This window comes from Clytia hemisphaerica, unplaced genomic scaffold (assembly GCF_902728285.1).
Source record: "Clytia hemisphaerica strain Z4C2 unplaced genomic scaffold, Clytia hemisphaerica genome assembly, whole genome shotgun sequence".
NCBI classification, from domain to species: domain Eukaryota; kingdom Metazoa; phylum Cnidaria; class Hydrozoa; order Leptothecata; family Clytiidae; genus Clytia; species Clytia hemisphaerica.
In genome coordinates, this window is record NW_027104191.1 from 254,025 (window position 1) to 279,570 (window position 25,546).

Consider the following 25,546-nt stretch of genomic DNA (forward strand, 5'->3'; position numbering starts at 1 on the left):
CACTCGGTCATGGCTCCTTAAACACTTACCTTTAACATAATTAGGAGTAATGACAGTGAATGGTGGTAATAATAGCAAATCAGGTGTAATATCATTATCATCTTTGATCTCAACGATGACAGTTGTTCTAGCTTTGTATCCAATATCAAATCGAACTTCCAATCGTAAGTAATATCTCTTCTCATCCAATTTATGTATGTCGTAATCAAGTTTCTTGACCAATGACATTTCACCTTTGAAATGAACAATAACAATTAAACTACTAGCCACACCGTTTTCCGGGGGTGGAGCAATGAAAGATTTATTTAGTGGCATCGAATACGGTTGTAAGTTATTGAAGTCAATGATTTCTAAACCCCCTGAATTTTTATACCCTCAACCCCAAGTCTGGTCAATTAAAACATCTAGGCCTTAAAACAAATATTTAAATCAAGATATCATTGTTATATTTGGAAAGTTGTGGTACCGTCCTAGTTTCAACGGTCATTTGAAGTTCATTTGACGTCCATAGAACGTCAATTAAACGTCGGAATAACATCCACGGAAAAAGAAATACGTACCCGTAGTTTCGTTCAAACTGAAATGATCATTACTTTCCAAAAGATAATATTTAGCTGGGAATCCACCAACATTTCGGAATCGGTTAATAAGGAAGGGTACTTTCTGCTCTTCACCGATTTCGTAATAATAATAAGGTTCTGCGAATCTGTACAAGTCCAATAAGATTTTAGTTGACATGATTTTGATCCTGGTACTGTGAGAACAACGTCCGTCAAATACGGTTGCCGTCAATTCGTACGTACGAGCGTTCAGACGTCGGACTTCGTCATTCACCAACTAAATAAGGCAATAAATGATTTTTCAAATACCGTAGAGGAAAGAATACACTGATATAACCATACACAATGCCACAAATCTAATGACTTTTGGTGAGTTCCAGTAACAATACTGTAAGAAAATCTGGTATAGTTGAATGGGAAACAAATGGGATCGTTTACTATTGTATTAATTGTTTTAATTATTATTGTCCGAAACGACTAGTAATGGTCCGGGATAATTCGCGCATCACCGTTGTGTACGAAACTGTAGGGGGTAATATTTTTGTATGGGAGGGGTTAAAAGGAGAAGTGGATTTTTAGCTTCTAGCTTTCGATACCGATCTTTTTTTACGGAGAAAATTTTCAAGGTTGTGTATCACAAATACCAAGAGCATCTTGATAAAAGCTCAAAAACCATAACTTTCCTATACATCACTAAGGAAACGAAGGCAAAAAGGGGTTTGTATATCTCCGCATGGCATGCAACCGTTTCTCGAATAACGGGAAAGATATATTGACAAATGAAGAAACTTACTTGCGAGGTGATAACACGGCCTTGGTTATCAATAGTGAAATGCGGATCTCCAACAAGGGTATAGGTTATTTGTCCAACTGTGTCTACATCATTGACGGTTGTCAAGGCAACAATAGTGTCCTTGGCAATAGGTTCAGTATGGTGTGTCACGATTTCGGTTTCCGTGAAACGTGGACAGTTATCATTTATATCTTCAACAATGACTTCAACGTCGGCTAATGCTACGGTACCTTCCGTAAAGTTTGCGGATATGATGAATGAGTATTTGGGTGTGGTCTCGTAATCCAATGATTGTACCAATGAGAAATTTCCTATTAACAAAATAAAATATTATTATGTTGAAATTTCTTGGTTTGGTGGGAGGTCCAGGCTCTAATGATGAGGTTACAAAAGGGTTATGGTTAAATCTAAGAGAGGAGGGTTCGAGATGTGTGACGGAGAGTACTAGTTTTATCTATATTCCTTAAATCCGAAAAAACACTTTCTGTCATAAATTACTTTCCACTTAAAGTATGCATTTTATAGATTCCCGAATAAACACGAATATTTTGTCTTTGCAAAGAACGTTTGGTGAGAATGTGAATCTTACCTGCATTGTTTAAGGTGAAATGAGTGATTCCTGCAGTCAAAATATGCAAACTGGCTGGTCGATTACTGGTCAAATCAACTCTACCAAAGTCTCCAAGAACTCTGTCCTCACGTAAGTAGAAAACATATTTCGGTCTCTTGAAATGGAACTCTTGTGGATCGGCACAAGTATCGATGATGATTTGTGCTAAATGTGTTATTGGTCGACATACTCCGTCTTCAGCAGCAATGTTTAAGAAAAAGGTATTTTTGTAAGATTTTGGAAATGTTTTGATGGCTCTGATTTCACCAGAGGTGCCGTCAATCTTAAAGTATTTTTCATTGTTTCCTGATTGGATAGTAAAGGTAAATGGTAGATTATCATCATCAGTTGCCTTGACAACATGGACTAAACCATTGATTGGTGGATTACCATTGTATGTTGAGACTGAACTTTGTTCATTGAATTTTGGGCAAACATCATTGATGTTTTCAATATTGACGATAACTGTTGCGCGTCCTGTTTGGCGTTTCCCCTGGACAGTGATAGTAAATCGATGTTGTTTTTGTTGTTCGTAATTCACTGAACGAATAAGTCGAATGTCACCATTTTGTGATAAGTCGAAATAGTCTCGTCCACTTTGCTCGTTGATGAGGTAAACAAAAGGGGCAACACCATTAATGTGATCAATATTATCGAAGATAAGGTTATCTGGTGAGTTGGTGGAAAAATTCTCTAAGATGGTTTTAACATAAACAGCTTCGGTAAATTGTGGACCTGGCTTGTTGACAGGAGTGATTGTGACTTCAACTCTGGCGTCGTCTTGAGATACACCATCACTAGCCCTTACACCCAAGACGTAGAATTTATTATCATCCCAATTCAATCCTCCAGCCACGGTAATTTCTCCGGTTACAGGATCAATAGCGAATTTACCTAAAGATCCTGAGATTATACTATAAGTAAGTTGTTTTGGGATTGTATCAAGATCATCAGCTTTGACAGTAACGATTGGTGTTCCAACCAAAGTATCTTCGGAGACGTTGAGACGGTAGACTTGTTGTTGGAATACGGGAGGATGGTCGTTAACCTCTATAACGTTGACTACAACTGTAGCAAGTGCACGCTGTTGGATTGGTGTTGAGAGAGAGGCATCCAAGGAGAAAATATATTGGCGACGAACATCGAAATTCAATTTCTTGATCAATCGAATGTTTCCTTGAAGAAGAACAAAGAAAAAATAATGTTATCAAAAAATAGTAACAAAAATCTTCTCTGTATTTTACAACTTTTATCACTTGCACTGAAGCAATGAAATCAGTAAAAAATCTTGAAAATTGACCAAAAAATGAATCCTATTAAACAATTGAAGTTAATGCCCTATTAGAATGACCTGTCTATTCAATATATTTTTAAAGGCAGTAGGTTTAAAAGCAAGATTGAACATCTTCAGGATTGCTTGAAATTAAAATTTTGGTATCTCAGTAGAGGGGGCATTGAAAATATGTTGGTGTCCATCAACATTTTCTAATGAAATTAAACGAAAAAATCAAACTAACCGGTAGAGTCCATTGTAAATGTGTCTTTAGCTTCCAAGTCAGTAATATCATAGACAATGTTCGGATCATCACCAGCGCTTGTGGACACAATCAAACTTTGAAGTGCCCTATCCTCGGGAACGTCTACAGTGTAAGTAGCTTTTCTAAAGATCAAGTCAGTCTCTGGTGTGACCACAATTGTAATTTGGATTTGATTGGTGGAATCGAATTTACCATCATTTGCGACCGCGTTGAATGTATATGTACCAGGAGTCAATTCTCGAGCAACGGTCAGCACCCCAGAAGGCGACAATGTGAAATAGTTGTTTGGAATTGTACCAGAAACTCGGTAGGTTTGTTGATCATTTGCATCCGCATCTTGAGCACTTAATTGAAGAATGGAATGACCAATAAATGCATGCTCTGATATGCTTCTAACGATTGTTTGTGGTGCAAACACTGGTGCATGCTCGTTAAGGTTCAAGACATTGATGACAACTTGAGCTACAGCTACATCATTGACTTCATCAGTTGCCAAGACAATCATGGAGTATAGATTCTGGCGTTCGTAATCTAACGGTTGTGCTAATTCAATTCGGTCACCATTTAATCTGAATTCTGGGAACATAGTGTGTGGATGGAAGCTTAATGTGACTTTAGATCCTGGTTTGGTTTTGGTATAAATGAGATCTACCAGTGATGAACCGACTTGAATCTCCTCCGATACTGTTCGTTGGTATAGTGAAGGATTGAAGACAGGAATACTGTCTGTGTATTCTAGAACGTTAATGGTGACATTGTGTCTGGCGGATAATTTAGGAGTTCCGTTATCAGTTGCCGAAATCAAAAGAACATGTTTGTTTTGGACCTTCGCATCTAATGGATTTCTCAATCTGATTTGACCATTTTGATCTAAGGTGAATTTGTCGTCAATGTTGCCTGATTCGATATTGTAGTCAATCTTGGCGTTCAGTCCGGAATCTGCATCGCTAGTTGAAAGGACTGTTAACAAGGTTCCGACATGGATGTTATCTTCAACAGTAACATTGTAAGCGTATTCAGCATAATCAATAAATCTTGGTGAATTATCGTTAACGTCTGTCACTTTGAATGTGATATGAGCAACTCCAGATAATCTATTGGTAGCTGAGTCTCTAGCTTGGATATTGAATGTGTAATGTTTCTTTATTTCATAATCAAACGGTCTCAGGAGACGGATTTCGCCAGAGTTTTGGTCCATGGAGAAACTTTGTTGATCAACATTAGTTTGGACCATTGAGTATGTGATGGTGTTGGATGTTTTGTCTTCGTCTTCAGCGTTGACGGTCAATAAGACTGAATTGACTAGTTGATCTTCTGGGAATGATCTTTCATAGTATAACAGATCGAATACAGGTTGGTGTTCGTTGACATCTGTGACGCTGATTGTAACAGTAGCGTAGTTTGATGATTGTTGATTACCATCATCCAAAGCGGTCACATTGAAGACGTATAATTGTCTTGCTTCGTAATTCAACGTTCTGGTCAAAGTGATATACCCATCAGTATCGATCTGGAAAGGTACCGAACTATCTGAAAGAACGTATCGGATGGATGCACTTGGATAAGCATCAATATCTGTAGCGTAGACCCTGATGACTGTTGTCGTCAATGGGGCTGCTTCCGATACTGTATTTTCATAGGTAACTGGTGCAAAGACTGGTGGATGGTTATTCAAATCAGCAACATTGACTTTTACCAAGACAGATTCGCGGAGATTTAAGTATCCGTTATCAGTAGCAATGACTACAAATTCGAAAGATTCACCATCGTAATCTAACTGTTCACGAAGGCGTAGGGAAGATCCAAGCATTTCGAAATGAGTATCTGTTGTCATTATGGAATATTGGATTTGGTTATTATTGGCTGTTCCATCAGCGTCTATAGCGAAAATGGTTCCAATTTGTTCTTGAATCTGGTATTGGCGATTTAAGTTGAACGTGTATGCATTATTGATGAAATCTGGACGATTATCATTCCAGTCTGTGATATCCACTGTGACTGTTCCAACGGAAATTTGGTTATTCTCGGTCATAATGATGGTTAATGTGTAGACAGGGTTGTTTTTGATGGCTTCGTAATCAATCTTTGAAGCAAGCTTGATAACACCATTATTGTCAATTGAGAATCGATTGATTTGGTCAGCTCCGCTTACAGAACTGATTCTGAATTCTCGTTGGTGATCGAAGATGGTTTTATCAGCATCTGTAACTTGGACAGCATGAACAATAGTACCAATTTCAGCTGATTCTGAAATATTGACACGAGCATTGGTCAATACAGCTCTATTATCATCAACATCGTTTACACAGATAGATACTACAGCAATATCTTGTCTGTTCTCTTCATTGGTGGCAATCACCAAGAAATCGTAACTCTTCTTAGATTCATAATCTAATGGTGTTCTCAATCTAATTTGACCAGTTACAGCGTTGACCTCAAATGGTGACGATTCTGCAGGACTTAAAGCTTGGTTGATGTTGTATAAGATTCGGCTTCCACTGATTGGGAATGTATTGGTTGCATTGACTTGTACCAAATCAATAGGAGCAACGTTTTCATCAACACATTTCTTGTACAAGTGAGCCACAAAGATTGGAGTGTTCAATTTCAAATCTGCTTTATGGACAAATACGGTAATCTTGTTCAAGCTGGAGAGTTTCGGGTTACCCAAATCCTCTACCTTGACATCAATCTCGTATGTGTTTTTGAGTCGGTGATCCAAAGGTCCCATTAAGATGACCTGGCCATTAGAGTTGACACTGAATTTATCCAAATCTCCACCAACTCCGCTGAAAACAAAACGACCATTATCTTCAGAATCTCGGTCAGTTGCCTGGAGGATGGTAATGATTTGACCAGGTCGTGTAGCTTCGGAAATGTTGTAATTGTAAGCGTTTTGAGTGAAGAGTGGGTTGTTATCATTGACATCTAAGATGTTAACGATGACTTGAGCACGGTTAGTTTTCTGGTTGGCTGTATCTAAAGCTTCGACTTCAAAGATGAACTGTTTCTTGGTTTCAAAATCGAAATCACGAATTGAAATGAGTCGCCCACTGTTGATATCCAATTGGAAACTATCAGTATCAGTATTTGAAATTACCTTATATTCAAGACTTCCAGCAAGGTTTTTTTCAGGAGAGGTAGCTTCGACTTGTAAGATTGAGGTGGCAACAGTGGTGTTTTCAAAGATATTGACAATGTAATGATCCAATAAGAATCGTGGTTGTAATTCACTGTGCTCATCAATATTGATTCTGAGGATTGCATCTTCGGAGTTCCTTTGTGGTGTACCTTGATCATATGCTTTGATTCTGTATTCGAATACATCCCTGACATTCGCGTCTAGTGGTTTATTGACGTAGACCATACCATCTGGTGTGATTCTGAATGAATCATCTGCTCCTCCAGCTCCAGATCCTGGTCTTGGAATTGCGGTCATTTCATATCGATCAATGAGTCCTGGTGTACTACGGTCTTCATCGAATGCATGAATTTGGAAGAAAGTAGTACCAACTGGGCTGACCTCGGAGATACTGACATTGTAGTCATGTCTTGGGAAGAATGGTGTGTGATCATTGATATTGATGACGTTGACAACAATACGTTGGTATGAAGAAAGGTATGGTGAGCCAGAGTCTTTGGCAACAGCTACAAACTCGTATCGATCTCCTGATTCGTAATCGAATGGTGTTGATACACGAACAACACCCGTGTTTTCATCGACATTCAAATGTCCCAGTGGATAGATGTTGGAATATACAACTTGACGATTGACACCAAGATCTGTATCATTGGCAAAGAGGGTCATTATTTGTTCTGTTGAACGTTCTGTGATGGTAACAGATCTTACACCTTGAGGATAAAAGATTGGTCTGTTATCATTGTAATCCAAGACATTGCAGATGATTTGGACACTGGTGGTTATTGGTGAAGAGCTTGAATCTTGTACCGAAACGGTGAAAATATAAGAGGATTGTTTTTCACGGTCAGGTTGTTGAAGGATTTGGATTCGGCCAAATTCATCAATGGAGAAGCTGCCACCAGCTGGGTTTTGTAATGTGAATTTAAGATTAGCATTGACACCATCATCATCGTCACGCACGATAACACCAAATACGTAAGACGGTACGGAGATGGATTCAATGACGTCAAAAACGTAACGTCCGTTGACGTCAGTTCCAATAAAGCGTGTTGGTTCGTTTTTGTCGATAACGTTGATGGTAACTTGTGCGTAATCCACAGCACCTCGTTCATTGATCGCTTTCACCATGAAAGAGTATTTGTCTTTTTGGTCGTAGTCTGGTAAAGCAGTCGATACCATGGTGACCAATCCAGTTCTGGTGGCATTGAGGACATTGAACATACCACTGATCTCACTAATCCCAGCAACAACCTCGTAATTGATTTGTTGACTAACGTAAGAGCCTGTATCGACAGCTTGTATGGTTCCTACATTTGGTTTGTTTTCTCGATCGACTACATTGAAGACGTAATGTTTTTGTTGGAATCTAATACCAGCTAAGACGGTTCGGTGAACATATACAGTGACTTCAACAATTGATTGTTGCACTTGTGGAGTACCACGATCTTGAACTAACACGTTGAATTTGTAAGTGTTTTGTACTAAGTAGTCTAATTGTCGGACCAGCTCAATAACACCAGTTTCTGGATTGATTCGGAATGTTTCTGGTGCTGGATGATTCAAGATGGTGTATGTCAATGCACCATTGTTGCCACTATCAAGGTCAGATGCAAAGATAATTGCAATGGTGGTGAACACTTTGGTGGATTCAGAGATATTGACAATTAAGTTTCGGTTCTCAACTAATGGAGCATTGTCATTCAAATCGGTGACTTTGATGTTAACTGATGCAATACCTGTTAGATTCTCATGAGCTGTATCTGATGCTTTCACCAAGAAAGTGTATTCTTGTTGTTCTTCATAATCGAATGATTTTGTAGCGTAGATAACACCTTGTCCTTGGTTATTCTTCTCGATTCTGAAGTGTTTAGCATCAGGCGTATCATCGACGATCGAATAGACGAGGTTCTGGTTTTCGGTTAGAAAATCTTTGTCAAGAGCTCGGACCGTAACGACTGGCACAACAGCAAAAGCAGCAAAATTTTCTTGGACTGTTCCTTCATAGTAACTCAAATCAAAGATTGCTTCACGGTCATTGACATCGATAACATCAATGGAAACAATAGCATTATTGACAGAGCTTCCATCTGTCACTCCTAAAGTTAATACGAATCTTCGTTGCGAGACAATCTCGTGATCAACTTCTTTTTTTAATACCAGTTGATTTCCAACACCATTTTGATTTAATTCGAAGAACCCAAGATCACCAGATATGATGGAATATCTCAAATTGTCGTTATCGGCCGCATCATTATCCTTAGCGCTAACAGTCAAGAGTGATGTTCCGACAAGTGTTTTCTCAGATATCCGGATATTATAAGAAGCTGGTTGGAAGATTGGTACGTTGTCATTGACATCTTCAATTGTGATATCAACCATTGCTCGGCTGCTCAAATACAAATTTGCAGAATCGCGAACGACAACAACTAAACTGTAGCTTCGTTTACGTTCAAAATCTAATGGTTTGTTTACCAAGACAGCACCAGTGTTAGATACAACTCTGAAGTCAGTTGTGTTATCCAGAGATGAGTAAACAAGTGTTTTGTGTAATGGACTTAATTGGTGGTCACCATCACTAGCTACCACGTTCAAAACTGAAGTTCCAATTTCTGTGTCCTCAGCAACTGTAACACGGTAATAATTTTGTCCAAAAACAGGTCGGTTATCGTTAACAGCAGTGACTTTGATGTTGATGATAGCGTTTTGATCTGCTGAAAGTTGTGGAGTTCCAGTATCGGTTGCACGGATCTCAAGGGTATAATCGCGGACGGATTCGTAGTCAAGGATACCATCGGTAGTGATCTTACCAGTGACTGCATCGATCTTGAATGGTGCATTGACTGGTGTGGATTTAACAATACTGGTAACAAAAAGAAAGAAGAAATATGGTGAAGTTGCGCAAATGAAAAAGAATATTCACAGAATAAAGGGAAAATGGCACCAAAAAAGACCAAAAAAAGGGCATATAACTAATGCTAATAGAAAAGCTCAGGTATTGTGGTGTGCTGAGACATTTAGGAGGTTCTACACCTGCGAGAACATCCGTTCTCCCGTGTAGTTCGAGTGTCGTGGTATACATCATGGCTCGGCAGCTTGCATCTGCAGGGTTGCAATGTCTGTTTGCGCTGTGATTCTTACTCCATCGTGGGTAGGACCCATTCCGATGCATCGGAGGGCATATCTAATAGAAAAACTCTTGGTAGTTCTCTCCCCCGTTAATGAAGGGTAAGATTTGGCGGATTTTAACCAGAGAATGTATAAGTTGGCCTACCTGTATAAGACTTGTGGTCCATCTTTATCAGTAGCATGTACGACAGTAACCATGGTATTGAAAGGTACTGATTCTTGTAGCTCCACATTGTAAGCTTTGACTGTAAACTCTGGCTTCTCATCATTAGCGTTGGCTAAAGTGAGTGTCAAGCAAGAGTATCCGGACAGTGATGGCGAGCCTTTGTCTTCTGCTTTGATTAAGCAATGAATGACATCTCTGGCTTCAAAATCAAGAGGTTTGTTAGTGCGTACAGCTCCTGTATTAGCGTCAATTTCCAAAGAGTGACAGGTTGATGTTGGCAAAAGGGAGAATTCGAATTGACCATTTTGACCGATATCGGTATCAAGAGCAAGGATTTGGTTTTGTTGGAAAACTTCAGTGTTGGTAGGTGTTGCTTCTGATAAGGTTCGTTGGTAACATTGTTGATTTCCAAGGTTGAAGAATCTTGGTGCATTATCGTTGACATCTAGAATGTTGATTTGAACTGTTCCCAGTGCTGATGTTACTCCATCTGTAACGGTGACATTGAAGAAATATTTGTCTTGGATTTCACGATCAACTGGGTTTGTTAAGATGACTTCACCAGATTGTTGGTTGATTGTGAATTTCTGTAAGTCATTGGTTGAGCCTTGTAGTGCAAATTGGAGACTATTTGAAGGACCGATAGCGCGAATGATAACAGCAACGCTACCAGGAACTTCAGATTCAGAGATGTTTACAATGTAGTTGATTGGATCAAGACGGACAGCTTGGTCTGGTACATCGAGCACATTGACCAAAAGATTGGTTGAGCTCCTGCAAGGTGTTTTTCCTGCTCCAGCATTATTGGTTGCAGTCAAGGCGAATCTGAACTCAGTGTTCGTTTCATAATCTAAAGGTTTTGTCAATTGTACCAAACAGAGATTTTGAGCTGTGGTGACAGTGAAATATTCCAATGCTAATGGTTCAGAGATGGAACATTTCAAATCTTTGAGGTTCTGAGAAAGATCAGAATCTGATGGAGTAATGCTGAAAACCAGAGTTTGTCCAAGGCTGTTTTCAGTGACATTTTTGACGTATACATTCTGTGAGAATTGTGGACAGTTATCATTGTAATCTTCAACAATAATAGTTACAGTGACTTTGTTGTTTGTATTGGAAGTGCTGGCAGCTGGAGTATTGGCAACTGAGATCACTACTTGATGACTTTGTGCAGTCTCATAATCCAATGGTTGAAGGAGTGTGATATCACCAGAGACTGGGTTAACAGTGAATTTAGAATCTGGTAAATCCATGGTATAAATAATTTGATTGTTTGGAGACACATCTGCATCTGTGGCAACTACACGGTATAAAGTTGTTCCAACGTTAGTCGTTTCTGAGACAGTGATTGTGTAAGAGCTTTGAGCGAATCCTGGCGAGTTATCATTAGTATCTAAAACGCTGACCAAGATCTCACCAACACCTGTCGAAGTTGGACCCTTAGCTTGAACAAAAACGCGATGTTCTTTCAAATTCTCACGATCGATACCACGGAGAACTTCAATTTGACCAGTATTTTCATCGATCTTGAAGTATGTTCTTGATTGGCCAATAAGATAGTATCTCATTCCAGTATTGCTTTTCGTGTATGCATCGATGGCTGTCACTCTGGAAACGTCAGTACCTTCTGCGCTATTTTCAAGAATAGCCGTTGTTGGCGGGTTAAAGATAACTTGTGTGTAGGCAGTGTGTACGTAGATGTTCATGGTCGATCGAACCGGTGAGGATCCGGCAACTGGGTTGTAAGCCTCAATGACCAAAGTATAGAAATTTTTCTTGTCTTCGTATATGTCTTGACGTAGAGTAACATCTCCAGTTTGTGGGCTTATGCCAAAGATTCGTCACCTGACCCGCCTGCTGTTCGGTATAAGATTTGGCCGTTTTGACCATTATCAGCGTCCGTGGCAGAAACAGATGCGATTGTGGATCCGACAAGTGTGAACTCAGTGATGTTGGCGTTAGCTGGGAAGCTGTTAAAGATTGGGTTGTTATCATTGAGATCGAGGATAAGGATAACAACTGAAGCTTTGTTGGTTCGTGTATTGTCTAGATCACGTACTTCAACATCGAATGTGTAGTTCTTACGGAGTTCGTAATCAAAGAAGTTTGTACTAAAGATTTCACCACTGTTTGGATCGATTCTAAACGATTGAGTATCTGGTGTTCGAGCAACAATACTGTAAAGGAACTGTTTCTTTGTTTCCGTGGTAGATGCTTCAACTTTGAGAATCTTGGTATTGACTTGAGTATCTTCTGGAATCATCTTGACGTAGTAGTTGGATAAGAAGAAAGGTTGGTCTTCACTGTTTTCAGCAATATTGATAACTACCGTTGCTGGTGATGATAGCTTATCACCATCACTGGCTATGACGTTCAAGGTAAATTTGGAATCAGCTGGATATGAAAGAGCACGTCGTGTGGTGATTCTACCATTATTATCGATGGTGAAAGTGTTAGTATCTCCACTGGTAATCAGATAGTTTTTGATGGTTCCAAAGTTTGGTAGATCATCATCTACTGCCAGAAGCTGAACCACTGGCAATCCAACTGGACTTTTCTCACTAATGGTGACTTCAATGTTTGGTGTAACGAAATATGGTGTGTTATCATTGACATTATCAACGTTTAAGAAGAAAGTTTTGATGCCGGTTAAGTATGGAGCATCTTGGTCGTTACGTCGATCAGTTGCAATTGCCAAGAATTCATATTGTTGGAATTTCTCATAATCAAGTTTGCCTGGTAAAAGTGATATAGCACCTGATACAGCATCAACGGTTAGAATTCCTTCAGGTTTGATTGAGTATCTGATATCTCTATTGACTGCATCTCTGTCACCATCTGTTGCAGACATTACTCCAATGACACCAGTACGGTTCTCCAAAACGGTGAAATTGTTAACATTAACAACAGGTCGTATGTCATTGTAATCTGTAATGATGACAGTTACTGGTACAGTTGCCGAGTAGTTAGGATCACCATTATCGGTAACTCTAGCCTGGAATGAATACACTGCTTGCGTTTCTACATCCAATTTATCCAGGTTGGTACTGATTTTACCAAATGAATCGATATTGAAAGCACCGTTTGCATTGATTAAGGTGAAGTTGTGTTTCGAGTTGACAATTCCTTTCAAATCTGGATCGTTTGCTGTGACAGTAAGGATATTTTGTCCTCTTGGTGTTGTTTCAGGTATGGTGACTGTGTATTGGGCTTGGTCGAATGTTGGACGTTCGTTGACATCTCGGACAAAGATGGTGATAAAACAACATGCTTTATATCCACGTTGATTCTTGGCGCATGTCATTAAATCGTATCGATCTCTATACTCGTAATCAACAGGTCGTATCTGGAAGATGAGTCCGTCTTTGGTGACTACAAAGTTACCTTCTAAATCATCCGCTGGTGAATCAGTTGAGAATTCCAATGGTGTTGGATTAGATGATCGATCGAAGGCATCGACTTTACCTAATTGTTCATTGTTGGTTCCTTCAGCAACGGTGTATTGCAATGGACAAGGTGGATCGAAAACTATTACTGATAATTCGATAGGATGAACATAAATGATAACTCTGACACTACCGACCAATGGGTTAGCTCCACTATCGGAGATAATCACATCCATATTGTAGGTGTTCTTGACACTGGAATCTAATTGTTTCTCAAGGATCAATTCCCCATCATCGTTGATTCTAAACTCATTGGTGTTAATACCTTCACCAGTAGCTGTGTATTGGAGTTGCGCATTTTGTCCTTGGTCAACATCGACAGCAAAGAAACGGTATATGAGTGTACCAACCATTGTTGCATCGGAGATGTTGAGGGTTACCAGACTGGCTAATGGAGCTGGTGGATTGTTATTGATGTCGTTGATGTGAACGGTAACTAAAGTTCTTCCGGTCAGGACATCTTCACCTGCAGCTGCATTATCAAAAGCTTCAATTTGGAATGCGTACATGGCTCTATTGTGAATATCAAAAACTTTATTTGTAGTGATTCTACCACCGGTCAAGGTGAAATTACCAGAATCTGGACTTGCCACCATGCGGTAGGAAAGTTGATTGTTAGCAGTAGTGTGGTCTTGATCATTTGCAATGACCTCACCAACAAAACTTCCGATTGGTCGTTGTTCGTCTACACGGAAAACATAGTGACTTTGAACAAATATTGGTTGCCGGTCGTTTACATCTAATACTTGGATTAAAACTGTAGCAGTATTAGCAGCGTTTCTTGGTGGTGTTCCTTTATCCTTGGCAGAGACAGTCAGTGTGTAGAGTATTGATTTCTCCGATTCCATATTCAAGTCTTGATCGACTGTAATTTGACCAGTTGCTGGATTGATTGCGAACCTTCCACCTGCGTTAGCAACTAAACTGTATTCAATCTCACCATTGAGACCAGAGTCTTGGTCTGTGGCAAACACAGTGGCAACATTCATACCATTGGGTGCTTTTTCGGAGATTTTGATATTGTTATAGATGCTTGGTGAGAAAATAGGTGCGTGGTCATTATCGTCAGTGATGAAGATATCAACAAGGGCTCTTGAGGACAGAGCTGGAGATCCTTGATCAATAACGGTTGCAACTAAATGATATTCTTTCTTGTTCTCATAATCCAAAGCTTTATTGACACGAATAACACCAGTTCCTTGTTCCAGACGGAAATCTGTTGTGTTTTCCAAAGCAACAAAAATAAGTGATTGCTCAGCAAGACCATGATCGCCATCCGTAGCTTCTAGTTTAAGGATTGATGATTCAAGAGCTGTACCCTCACTGATGGTAGCTTTGTAGTATGATGAACTGAATGCTGGTCTAAAATCATTAGTTTCTACAACTTCAACGTATACAGTAGCGGTACTTGTACGTTGGCCGTCATTAGCATCCGTGGCACGAACGACCAATGTGTAACGTTTGGTTGATTCATAGTCTAGTTGTCTATTGATGCGGATAAAACCTTGGTTGTCGATTCTGAAATCTTGGTTTGTGTTTCCAGCAACATCAATGGTAAACGCAAAATTATTGAAAGTGTCTGCATCAGAGTCTGAAGCCCAGACTCGAGTCACGATACGGTCAACCAAAGCAGATTCCTTAACAGTCACATTGTAGACGCTCTTTTCGAATCTTGGCGTGTTGTCATTACTGTTAATTACAGAGATAACCAAACAAGTAGAAGAGCTAAGTACTGGATTACCCTTATCTGTCACTCGAACTTGGCAAGTGTGTTCTTTATTCTGCTCGTAATCCAAAACTGCTGATGTTTCCACTTTTCCATCAGTTGAGATAGTGAACCCGGGGCATGGTGGGTCGAATTTAAAGTCAAATTGTCCGTTAGCACCAGCATCTAAGTCGAAGGCTGAGATCGTGATAACGTCACTGATAGGGTTGCTATTCTCAGCGACATTGGCGGTATAACAGCGTCCTTGGATGCCAAATGTCGGAACATTGTCGTTGGTGTCGGTAATTGTGATGTCAACTGTGGCAGTATTGGTACCTGCACAAGCAGAATCTCTTACGGCGACAGTCAGACGATATGATGGTAATACCTCACGATCTAATTGGTTTTTGACAGAAATTTCGCCAGTTGATGGGTTAACCAAGAAACGGTCATTTGTGTCACCAGTCAATACAGTGAATGTTAGATCTCCAGTGTTATCAATGACTTTCAATGTTTCGATTGAAGTACCAACTAAGGTGCTTTCTGGAATAGTGATTGAATATAGAGCTGGTTGGAATGTTGGACAACTATCAGCTCTGTCTAAGATTCTAACGATAACATTGGTGTGTCTGACGAATGGGACAGCTCCATTATCCGTGGCAAAGACAGCGAAATCAAATCGTTTGTAAGTTTCATAATCAATAGCTTGCTTTGTAGTGATTTGTCCAGTGATTGCATTGATGGTAAAAAATTGAGAAGCCAAAGTTTGGTTGATACTGTATCGAATTTGGTTATTGATTGAAGTTCCATCTAGATCTTTTGCTGATACGGTTAAGACTTGGTTATTTGAATTCAAGACTGATGTACCTTGAGGTTGATTTTCAGCTACTGATCCTTCGTATAAGATTTGGGTGAAGACTGGGAATTTATCATTACGATCATTGATATTGATGTTGACAGTAACTGGTGCAGGAGCAGATAGTATTGGATTACCAGAATCTCGAGCAGTTACTTGGACACGGTATACTGTTTTAGATTCGTAGTCTAATCCACCGTTTCTGATGGTCACCCAACCTGTTGTTGGATTGACATCAAATAAGTCTGCGTCTGGTGATGCAGGAGATGTTGACACTTTGCTGAATAGGATGAGATTATTGACTGGACTTGAATCACGGTCTGAAGCTCTCACTTGGACCAATGACTGACCAGGGAAAAGATTCTCATAAAGATTCAACTGATAATTCAATGTTTCAAAAATTGGGTTATTGTCATTTATGTCAGTTAAGGAGACTTGGAATACACCAACTCCAGATGATGTTGGACCTTTAGCTAATACAGCAACCATATGTGATTTTTTGGTTTCGTAGTCCAATAATGAAGGATTGCGAACTGTGATTTGTCCATTTGTTGGATTGATCTGGAAGATGGTTTGAGAGATACCACCAACAATTGAGTATGTGAATCCATCAGACGAGAGAGTGTTGGGATCGACAGCAACTGCTGTTGCAACTATTGTATTTTCTGCTGAATGTTCTGGCATAGCTACATTTGGAATGACAACGGTGGCAATCGCTCTATGGATGTAGAACGTTAAAACACCATTAGATGATAGCGCTGGAGTTCCTTTATCGGTGATTGTAACTGTTAATTGATGGACTGTTTTCTCATCGGCATTGACGTGATTCTTTAAGATAACCAGCCCTTCAGGTAACACAGTAAATTTATCATCTCCACCTGTTCCTGAGAAAGTGAATTGTTGATTGATTGTATCGTCACGGTCAGATCCGTGGAGACCGGCAACTACAGATCCAATCAATGTATTTTCAGTGATATTGAAGACTCTATCAGCTGTGGTAATGATCGGAGTATTGTCATTGACATCGGTGATTCTAACGACCACCAATGCTTTGCCTGTCTTCTTCGTTAAGGTATCTGTAACCAAGATATCAAAGGAGTAGAAACGTTTGCTTTCATAATCGAATCGTGCCAATGTTGAGATTTGAGCATCTCCGCTGTTTGGTACTGACTGTATGTTGAATGATTGAGAATCAAAATGTCGACCATCAGCAACCATTGAGTAGACAAGGTTTGATGCTGTTTCTGGACTTTCTGCTCTAACTAATTGGATACTGCTTCCTGGATTCGTATCTTCTGGAATGGTTATAATATAAGAAGGTTGAGTGAAGAAAGGCTGTTTATCAAGGTGCTCTACAACTTCGATGGTCACGTAAGATTGTACAGTGCTGTTACGTTGAGGCGTTCCTTTGTCCATAGCTAGAATCTCCAAGAATAATTTGTAACATTGATAACATCAGTATCTAGACTTGCAGCAACAGTGATGAAGCCTTGTGAATTGATTCCAAATCTACCAAGTTCATTTCCACTTAGAATAACATAATTCTGGATAACGCCATTATCACCAAGGTCTTTATCATCAGCAATGATTCCCAAGACGGTGGTACCTAATGGTGAAGCTTCAGATACACTTATAGTGTAATTCTGGTTAGGGAAGAATGGAATCTCATCATTTTCATTGGTGATATCAATGGTTAATACAGCTGTCGAAGATAAGTATGGTGACCCCCTATCACGAAGCTCGACGACAAATTTATGTTGTTGTTGCCTTTCGTAATCGAATGCACCTTGATTGACAGATACTAAACCAGTAGGTGAGATTGTCAGTTTACCAGATGGATAAATACCAACCCATTCTAAATCTTTGTTGACTCCAGAATCACGGTCAGTACCGGTCAAAATACCAATGAAACCTTGTTGATTTTCTGAAGCTGTGAATCCCCCAGATTGTGGCAAAACAATGACAGGATGGTTATCATTCCAATCGGTGACTAAGACCGTTACAACAGCTGTAGCTGTCAATTGTGGATTACCAGCATCCTTTGCTTGAACAGTGAAAGTATACGATTTAATAGCACTTTCAAAATCAAGAGTTCCTTCTAAAGAGATACGTCCAACTTGGTCGATACTGAACATATTGACAGAGTTACCAGACAAGGAAATATCGTAAGAAAGTCGGCCATTATTGATGGATTGGAAATCAGGATCAGTTGCCAGAACTGAGTAGATGACCGTATCCTGGGCTGTATTTTCTGGTACACTGATAGCATAAGATGCTGGTGAGAAGATTGGATTTTCATTCACATCTACAATCTGGATTTGTACAAAACAAAATGCTTCGGCACCACGCTCGTTTTGTGCTTTGATCAACATATTGTATCGGTTTTTCACTTCGTAATTCTGTGGTCGCAAGATGTTGATTCGTCCTGCAGCAGTTACCAAGAAGTCATTGGCAATATCAGCACCTCCAGCGACGACTGAATATGTGATTGCTGTACTGGTGAATGAGCCAGTATCCTTTGCAACAAGTTGAACATTATTACCATCATTGTCAACTAAGGAATTTTCATCCCAACTCAGTGTTCTTGGACAATTTTCAAACGCAATGCCAGGTAAGGTTACCGGTAGAACTGTAATTTCAACAGGAACAACAGCAGATTTAGATTGAGCTCCACGGTCGGATATAATAACTGAGAATGTGTATTTAGGTGTTGCTCTGGCATCTAATTGTTTTTCGAGGACGATTTCACCAGCAGTGTTGGCATGGAATGTTTGCGAGGTGTCTGTATCGGTGTAGATCAATTCACCATTGGTGGTGCTGTCTAGATCAGTAGCATGAATTGCTAGGATGACACTACCGACCAACGTTCCTTCAGAGATGTTGAATTTGTAGCTGAGTGGATTTGGGATTGGTGTATTATCGTTCAAATCGTTGATGAAGACAGTGACCTGTGCTTTACCGGTAAGTTTGTCTGGTGATAGTGAATTAATAGCTTGGACTTCGAATGAATATTTTTTAACACCTTCGTAATCAAAGACAACAGCCGCACGGATTTCACTTCCAACCATTGTGAAATTACCAGAGTCTTGACTTGGCACAATACTGTAGGTGATCGTTTGGTGAACACTACTATCGATATCCGTTGCAGCCACATTCTGAACTGAGGTACCAATAGGTCGATTTTCATCAAAGTTGACTACGTATTGACTTGTGGCGAATTGCGGCTCATTATCATTTCGATCTTGAACAGTGATGAGAACAGATGCGGGGATAGAGTCGAATGTACCGTCAGTTGCGGAGTAAGACATGACGAAGGTCCTATCTGTTGACAATTCAAAGTCGAGTTCCTGAGCTAAGGTGATAGCACCAGTATTTTCGTTCAAGTTGAAATGATCGCTACCAGTGTTTGTTTTGAACTTCAAGGCTGATGTTGGCGTATCAGTGTCAACGGCTCTTAAGACGGCGACAGTTGTACCGACAGGAGCTTTTTCTGAGATGGTGTTTTGGTAAGAGTTGATGACCCATGTTGGTGATTCATCGTTGATGTTGGTAACTTCAATATCCAATCGCATAAAAGATGATAAACTTGGTGATCCTAAGTCTTCAACACGTGCAACGAGAGAGTATAATTTTTGACGTTCGTAGTCCAATCGAACAAGGTTAGTAACACGACCTGACGTTGAATCGATAGCAAATTCAGTTGTGTTTGCCAAGCTAACGAAACGTGTCTCATTGGTTGTTGGCCCTCGATCAAGATCACGTGCTTGTAAAGTGATGATGACGTCATTTAATGGGATATTTTCCGGAACGATGACTTTTTCGTATAAAGATGTGAAGAATGGACGATTATCGTTTACCTCAATAACATTGACAGTGACCACAGCATTGTTGGTGCTTGTAAGACCACCAGCATCAATAGCCTGAATCGTCAAAGTGTATTGTTGTTGTTGCTCATAGTCTAGTGTTCTGATTAGCTCAACATTTCCTGCAATAACGGCGAATGGTGAGTTAACAGGATTTAAAATCACGTAGTTCAAATTCTTGTTCGCATCAGCATCTGTAGCTTTGAGAGCAACCAATGGTTCGCCGATTAAGTGAGATTCTTTGACATTGACTGTGTAGTCACTGGGATTGAAGAATGGTCTGTTATTGTTGGTGTCTTGCAAGTTGATAACCACAGTTGCGTATCCTGACAATTTTCGAAGTGCACCTTGGTCAGTTGCAATGACTTTGAATTGATGTTTACTCTGTGTGGCAAAGTCCAAGACAGAGTTAACTTTCTTGGTGATTGTACCAGCGGTTGGATTGATGTCAAAAAGATCAGCGGACGGATTTGAAGCATCTGTTTCAATAGAATAAATAATGCGAGCATTTTCAAGTTCATCAGCATCGTTGGCTTTGACAGTGACAATGACAATGTTTGATGCTGTGTTTTCTGGGATGGTTCTTTCATAATATTTCTGTTCAAAAACTGGTTCGTTATCGTTTCGGTCAGAGACTGTGACTGTTACTTGGACTGAGCTTGATTGTTGACCATCGTTCACTTCAACATTGAAAACACTGATTCTTTCTTGTGGGTCTTCACGGTCTAAATCTTGGTTTAAGATAATTTCACCGGTATTTTGGTTAACAAGGAATCTACTTGCATGAGCACCATTGGCAGTGTAGGTTAGAGTACCAACTGTATCTGCATCAGTTGCAAGGACTCGACCGATTGAGGTACCCACTGAAGTTCCCTCTGAAATAGGGATATTGTAAGGACTTGGGTTGATGACCGGAGCAAGGTTATTCTCGTCAGTAACAGTTACAATGGCTTCTACTGTTCTGTGTCTGGAAGATTGTACACCACCATCTGAAGCTTCGATTGAGAATCTGAATTCAGGATGTGTTGCAGCGTTGACAGCTCTGGTCAATTGTACGGAACCATCTGTTAAGACTCTGAAATATTGGACAGCTTCTTGTCCTTTGATGGAGTATACAACTTGGTTATTAACTACTGTTCCGTCACTATCTTGAGCTTTTACTGTGAATAAAGTTTGAAGCAGCGCTTGAGTTTCTTTGATTTCTTTCTGGTAAAGTGCTTGCTCAAATATCGGGTTGTTATCGTTGTTGTCAGTGACCCTGATTGTGACTGGTAGATTGCGATCACTTGATCGGGAGGTTGGTGTTCCACGATCGGTCGCGCGAACACGTAAATTGTACACGTTCGGTTGAGCTTCATAGTCGAGTGGCAACCGTAAAGTAATGTTACCAGTTGCAGCATCGATAGCGAATTTTCCGAGCTCGTTTCCAGAAGCAAAGGTATAAAAGATGTCAGCATTATTCAGTAAATCAGGATCAGTTGCAACCACTTTGACAATAACATGATTAACCAAGGCTGCTTCAGATACGGCAATATCAAAAGCAGAATCTTTAAATTGTGGAGAATTGTCGTTAACATCTGAGAGACGTACAACAACTTCGGCAACACTTGAGAAAGAATTATCTGTCACAGTGACAAAAAAGGTGTGAGTGTCAACTGTTTCACGATCTAATAACACCCGATTACGGATGATACCGGTAGTGTTGTCGATTTTGAAAAGTGATCCTGAGACTTGTCCTTCAAGTTTGAATGTAAATGGATTAGAGTCACCATCATCTGCAGCAACCTAAGAAAACAAATAAGATTAAAAACTTTAGAGGTTTCGTCACAGAGCTTTATAAATCCTGGAAGCAGTTTTTCAATCCCGGCCTGGAATCAAAACCTTTAATCGGAGCTTTTAAAAAAAAAGGTGTAGCGTAAAGGCAAAGCATTCGGCTAAGATGCGCAAAGTTGGGGGTTTAACCCACAGCCGGGTCACACCAAGGACTTACAAAAGATGGTAGCCAGCTAAAGAAAATGAAGCGATCGGGTTGTCTGCGATGGCAAACTTATTTACTTATGGGCCCTTGTGGCACTTAATCATTTGATAAGAACCATGTCATTAGTTTATCTCTCAAAAATGCATTTTTTTAGACCCGTAAAACGGAAGTTTCAAATTTGAATTGAATTGGTAACTGTCATTTAAAAGGCGCTGGATAAAAATTACTAGTTAAGAGAATACAGCTGAAAAAACAGAAATTTTTTGGGTTAGGCGAGACCAATTTAATTTGTTGTTCTACGGGTAGATCGTTAGAAAAATATGGGTCGGTCGGTCGGTAAAATAAGAATAAATTTTTCATTTATCAGGGTTGGTAAGGTACCGAAAATATTTTCCAAAAAATATCTGAATCAAAAATTCACTTTTTTTATCTTCGATGAAGATTATAATAAAGTTTTAGTGTATGGAATGTTTAATTTTTTAATTTTTTTAATTTCTTGAATTGTGTGTAAAATATATTGCAGTGGAAATTCAATATTATTATTTTTTTAACTTTAGCAAAAATAGGTTCGGTCGGGCCTATAGAACAACGAATTAAATTGGTTTCGCCTTATTGACAAAAAATAAATAATCAAACATCTAACCTGTCCAATAAAAGTATCGATCGGGATATCCTCTGGATGATTGTATGTGTAAATACTTTGCCTAAAGATTGGAGGCTCATCATTTTGATCCCTAACAATAACTTTATAGTTAATGAAATTTTGGTAAATGCCAGGTACCATTGCCGGCTCATCTTCATTGGTAGCTCTCAACACTAAATTATATTCCCTTGTTTTTTCATAATCTAAACTGACTTTTGTGGTGAGACGAACGTTATCAGGTGATGCACTGCTTGTTTCGAAATGGCCATCCGGATCACCTGTGTTTATAAGAATTGAAAAAGAAAGCATTAGAAATAGAGGATCTACTTAGCTCTTTAACTACCGTGCGTATTTTCTAAAGTTCGACCTATTTTCCACGGAAAAAATGAAAGTGCGACCTAATTTGCCAGATGTCGGCATATGCCGAAATGAGCAACCATAGAGTTTACCAATACATTTAGCTTTATTTTCTGGAAAATATCAGAAACATCAATGATATGTGTTTACTTTGAGTTGAAAAATGTCGACATCGGCAAGGAAATCGAAAATGCTCTTGTCGGCATACATCGGCACGAAAAGGGCAAGAAAACTCGAATAGAATTAGAAATGATGAAAAAATGAATTTTAGAGAAAAACTTGATTTGCCGAGAAGCTTCCAAAGGTTGTAAAATAACGCCACAAAAAAACAATAAAATGGGCTCAAGTTGTTAAAAGTTTTAAAGTTGTACAGATACTGTCGTATATTTTAATAATCTAATTTGCTTAAATGAAGTCCTATTTAATGCTGACTTTACCCAAGCTCTCGAGAGCTTGAAAAGTTTTTTATCAAAAATTAGGGGATATGCCCTGTCTTATCCCTTCTGATGTGGGTCCTTACAGAATACATACTACAAAAAGGGACCAGGTTAAGAGATGAGGTATTGTTAAACTTCAAAGATAACCATGATCTTACCGGAGATAATTTCGAGTTTAACATTAGCCCGAACGTCTTTGGGTGCAAATTTATAAGCTTCCAGTCCAAAGGTTTCCAATAAGATACCAACTTCTTGATTTTCTGATACAGTATGTGAAAGAAGTCCGGATGACGGTGTAATGGTTGGATATGGGTCTGGAAACAAAAAAAGATAGATAGAGAACAAATCTAAATTCGTTAATTCAAAAAACCATATTAGCAAAGGCAAGCAGTTGTTCTTTAAAAGTTTTTTTCACATGTACGTAAAATCTTACTTAAGACCTTGAAGGGTGGGGAATTCCCCTAAGCTTACGTAGTGTTTTAAGGCCGTATGTAGAGTTTGCTTACGTTCAAAAATGTGAAATGAAAAAAGCTGTTCATGTAATGGTTGAAAAACTAGTAAAACCAGATAATTTGATGAAATACAATGAACAACAAAGTCCAAATATAAGCATCTTTATAATTGCTTATTAATAATAATGGTTGAAGTCAATGCAGTTACGTAGAACAGTCTATAAAAGCACTCGTTTTGTGATTCAATGTTTAAAAAATCGACCCTTGATTGCTGCTAATAATATGATTACGTTTTTTTATAAAAGCAACCAAAACTTTTTAAAACTTAGAATGTTCTTAATTTTTTTTAGGTTTTAAGCCTAAAAACGTTCTTAAGATGTTCTTAAAATTTCACAATTTGGTGAGTAGCCTTATGTTCTTGTATAATTTTCTTATAAAAAACTTCTAACAACATTATAGGGGATTTTCTTGTAATTTTGTTCAAACTTACCATAAACTTCAAGGGTAGCATTATTAGTTTCAGCCTTGATATCAAGGAAATCAACTTTACATTGGTAAAGACCAGAATGGCCGACGATAGTTGACGGGAACACGTAACTTTGAGATGTGACACCAGTATTCTGCAAAGAAATAATATTATTGAACTTAAATCATGTTCGCACGTGACGGTTCCGTTTCACTCCGAAAGGGAATGAAGCCATTCAATTGGTTAGAAGTGACGTAACACTTGAATGTAACCAATAGAATAGCTTCATTTCGTTTCAGAGCGAAACGGAATGAAGCCATTATATTGGTTAGAAGTGACGTAACACTTGAATGTAAACAATAGAATGGTTTCATTTCGTTTCGAAGCGAAATGGGACCGTAGCGGCGCGGTCCGATTTTGCTAATGAATTTTCAAGGAAATGAAGTCAAAATTTTGTCTTTGTAAAAATTTGACGCCGTTCCTGGTAAACTTAAACCCAGTCTCTTCATAAGGTTGGTAGGTGTTGGGAGCGGGATTCTAACAGGTCAACAATAGAGAGGTCTCTTCCTGGTCAACTGAAGGTTGTTAGCTATGAAAAAAGCCATCTAATGAAAATTTACATTATATAACATTGGATGTTGTCCTCCGTTGACGTTACAGGTATGTTTATATTATTTATACTACTAGAAAAACTTCATAAAGAAAAACAAGTAAATTGGTCGAAAATAGACGCCACAGCCTATACTCCTTATACACGATAATTCAAGTAAGGGCAATTGAAGTCGAGATAAATAATGATGGACGGCGTATGTTATAACACACCAATGCAATTACAATAGACATTTGACACCATTCAACCCTAATAAACTCGATCCCTCCTTTCATGCATATTTGGCGCTAAATAGAGAAAATAAGAGAATAACATCTTACGGATTGATCTTTACGCCAATTGTAGTTTGGAATCAAACTACCAATAACTTGACATGTGTACTGGAATGGTTTTCTTGTTTGCATTCGAGTGAAATCTGGTAATCGTTGCAAATTCAAACCCAATTCTTGACATAAAACTGGACCAGTATTGTCATCTATAGGAGAATAAAGTATCTTTTATTTGAAGTGTACATGCAGATATTATCATAGCTTAAAGTAGATTGGGTATTTGCCTAGGATATACACCAAGTCCCTAGCTGAAGATTTATCTAGTAAATTAAGAGATTTGGGGAAGCAGTAGGTAGAGTCTCACCCTAATTTAGAAAATCAGCCCTCAAGTGTTCAAAAATCTTTCTTTTTTTATTCGGGAAGATAGCTGGACATAAATAGTTATAGGGTCCACCCCCCCTGGGGGTACCTAAAAAATAAAGTGTTAAAAAAGCCAGGTACTTGGAAGTATTCTTAAATTTAGGGGATA

At 39.0% G+C, this 25,546-nt stretch overlaps 2 protein-coding genes across 2 annotated transcripts in view; one reads left to right on the forward strand and one right to left on the reverse strand.

The window, feature by feature from the left end:
• LOC136815048 (methanethiol oxidase-like) overlaps positions 1 to 25,546 on the forward strand; it is a 137,258-nt gene that overhangs the window by 30,287 nt on the left and 81,425 nt on the right. The gene's annotated exons all lie outside the window — the stretch shown is intronic.
• LOC136815044 (uncharacterized) overlaps positions 1 to 25,546 on the reverse strand; it is a 41,752-nt gene that overhangs the window by 2,719 nt on the left and 13,487 nt on the right. Inside the window, 12 exon segments of the mRNA XM_067071478.1 lie at positions 30 to 233; positions 561 to 837; positions 1,354 to 1,664; positions 1,943 to 3,139; positions 3,481 to 9,503; positions 9,915 to 11,764; positions 11,767 to 17,360; positions 17,363 to 21,590; positions 22,427 to 22,704; positions 23,379 to 23,534; positions 24,163 to 24,292; positions 25,069 to 25,223. Coding sequence (XP_066927579.1) covers positions 30 to 233; positions 561 to 837; positions 1,354 to 1,664; positions 1,943 to 3,139; positions 3,481 to 9,503; positions 9,915 to 11,764; positions 11,767 to 17,360; positions 17,363 to 21,590; positions 22,427 to 22,704; positions 23,379 to 23,534; positions 24,163 to 24,292; positions 25,069 to 25,223 — 20,403 coding nt within the window.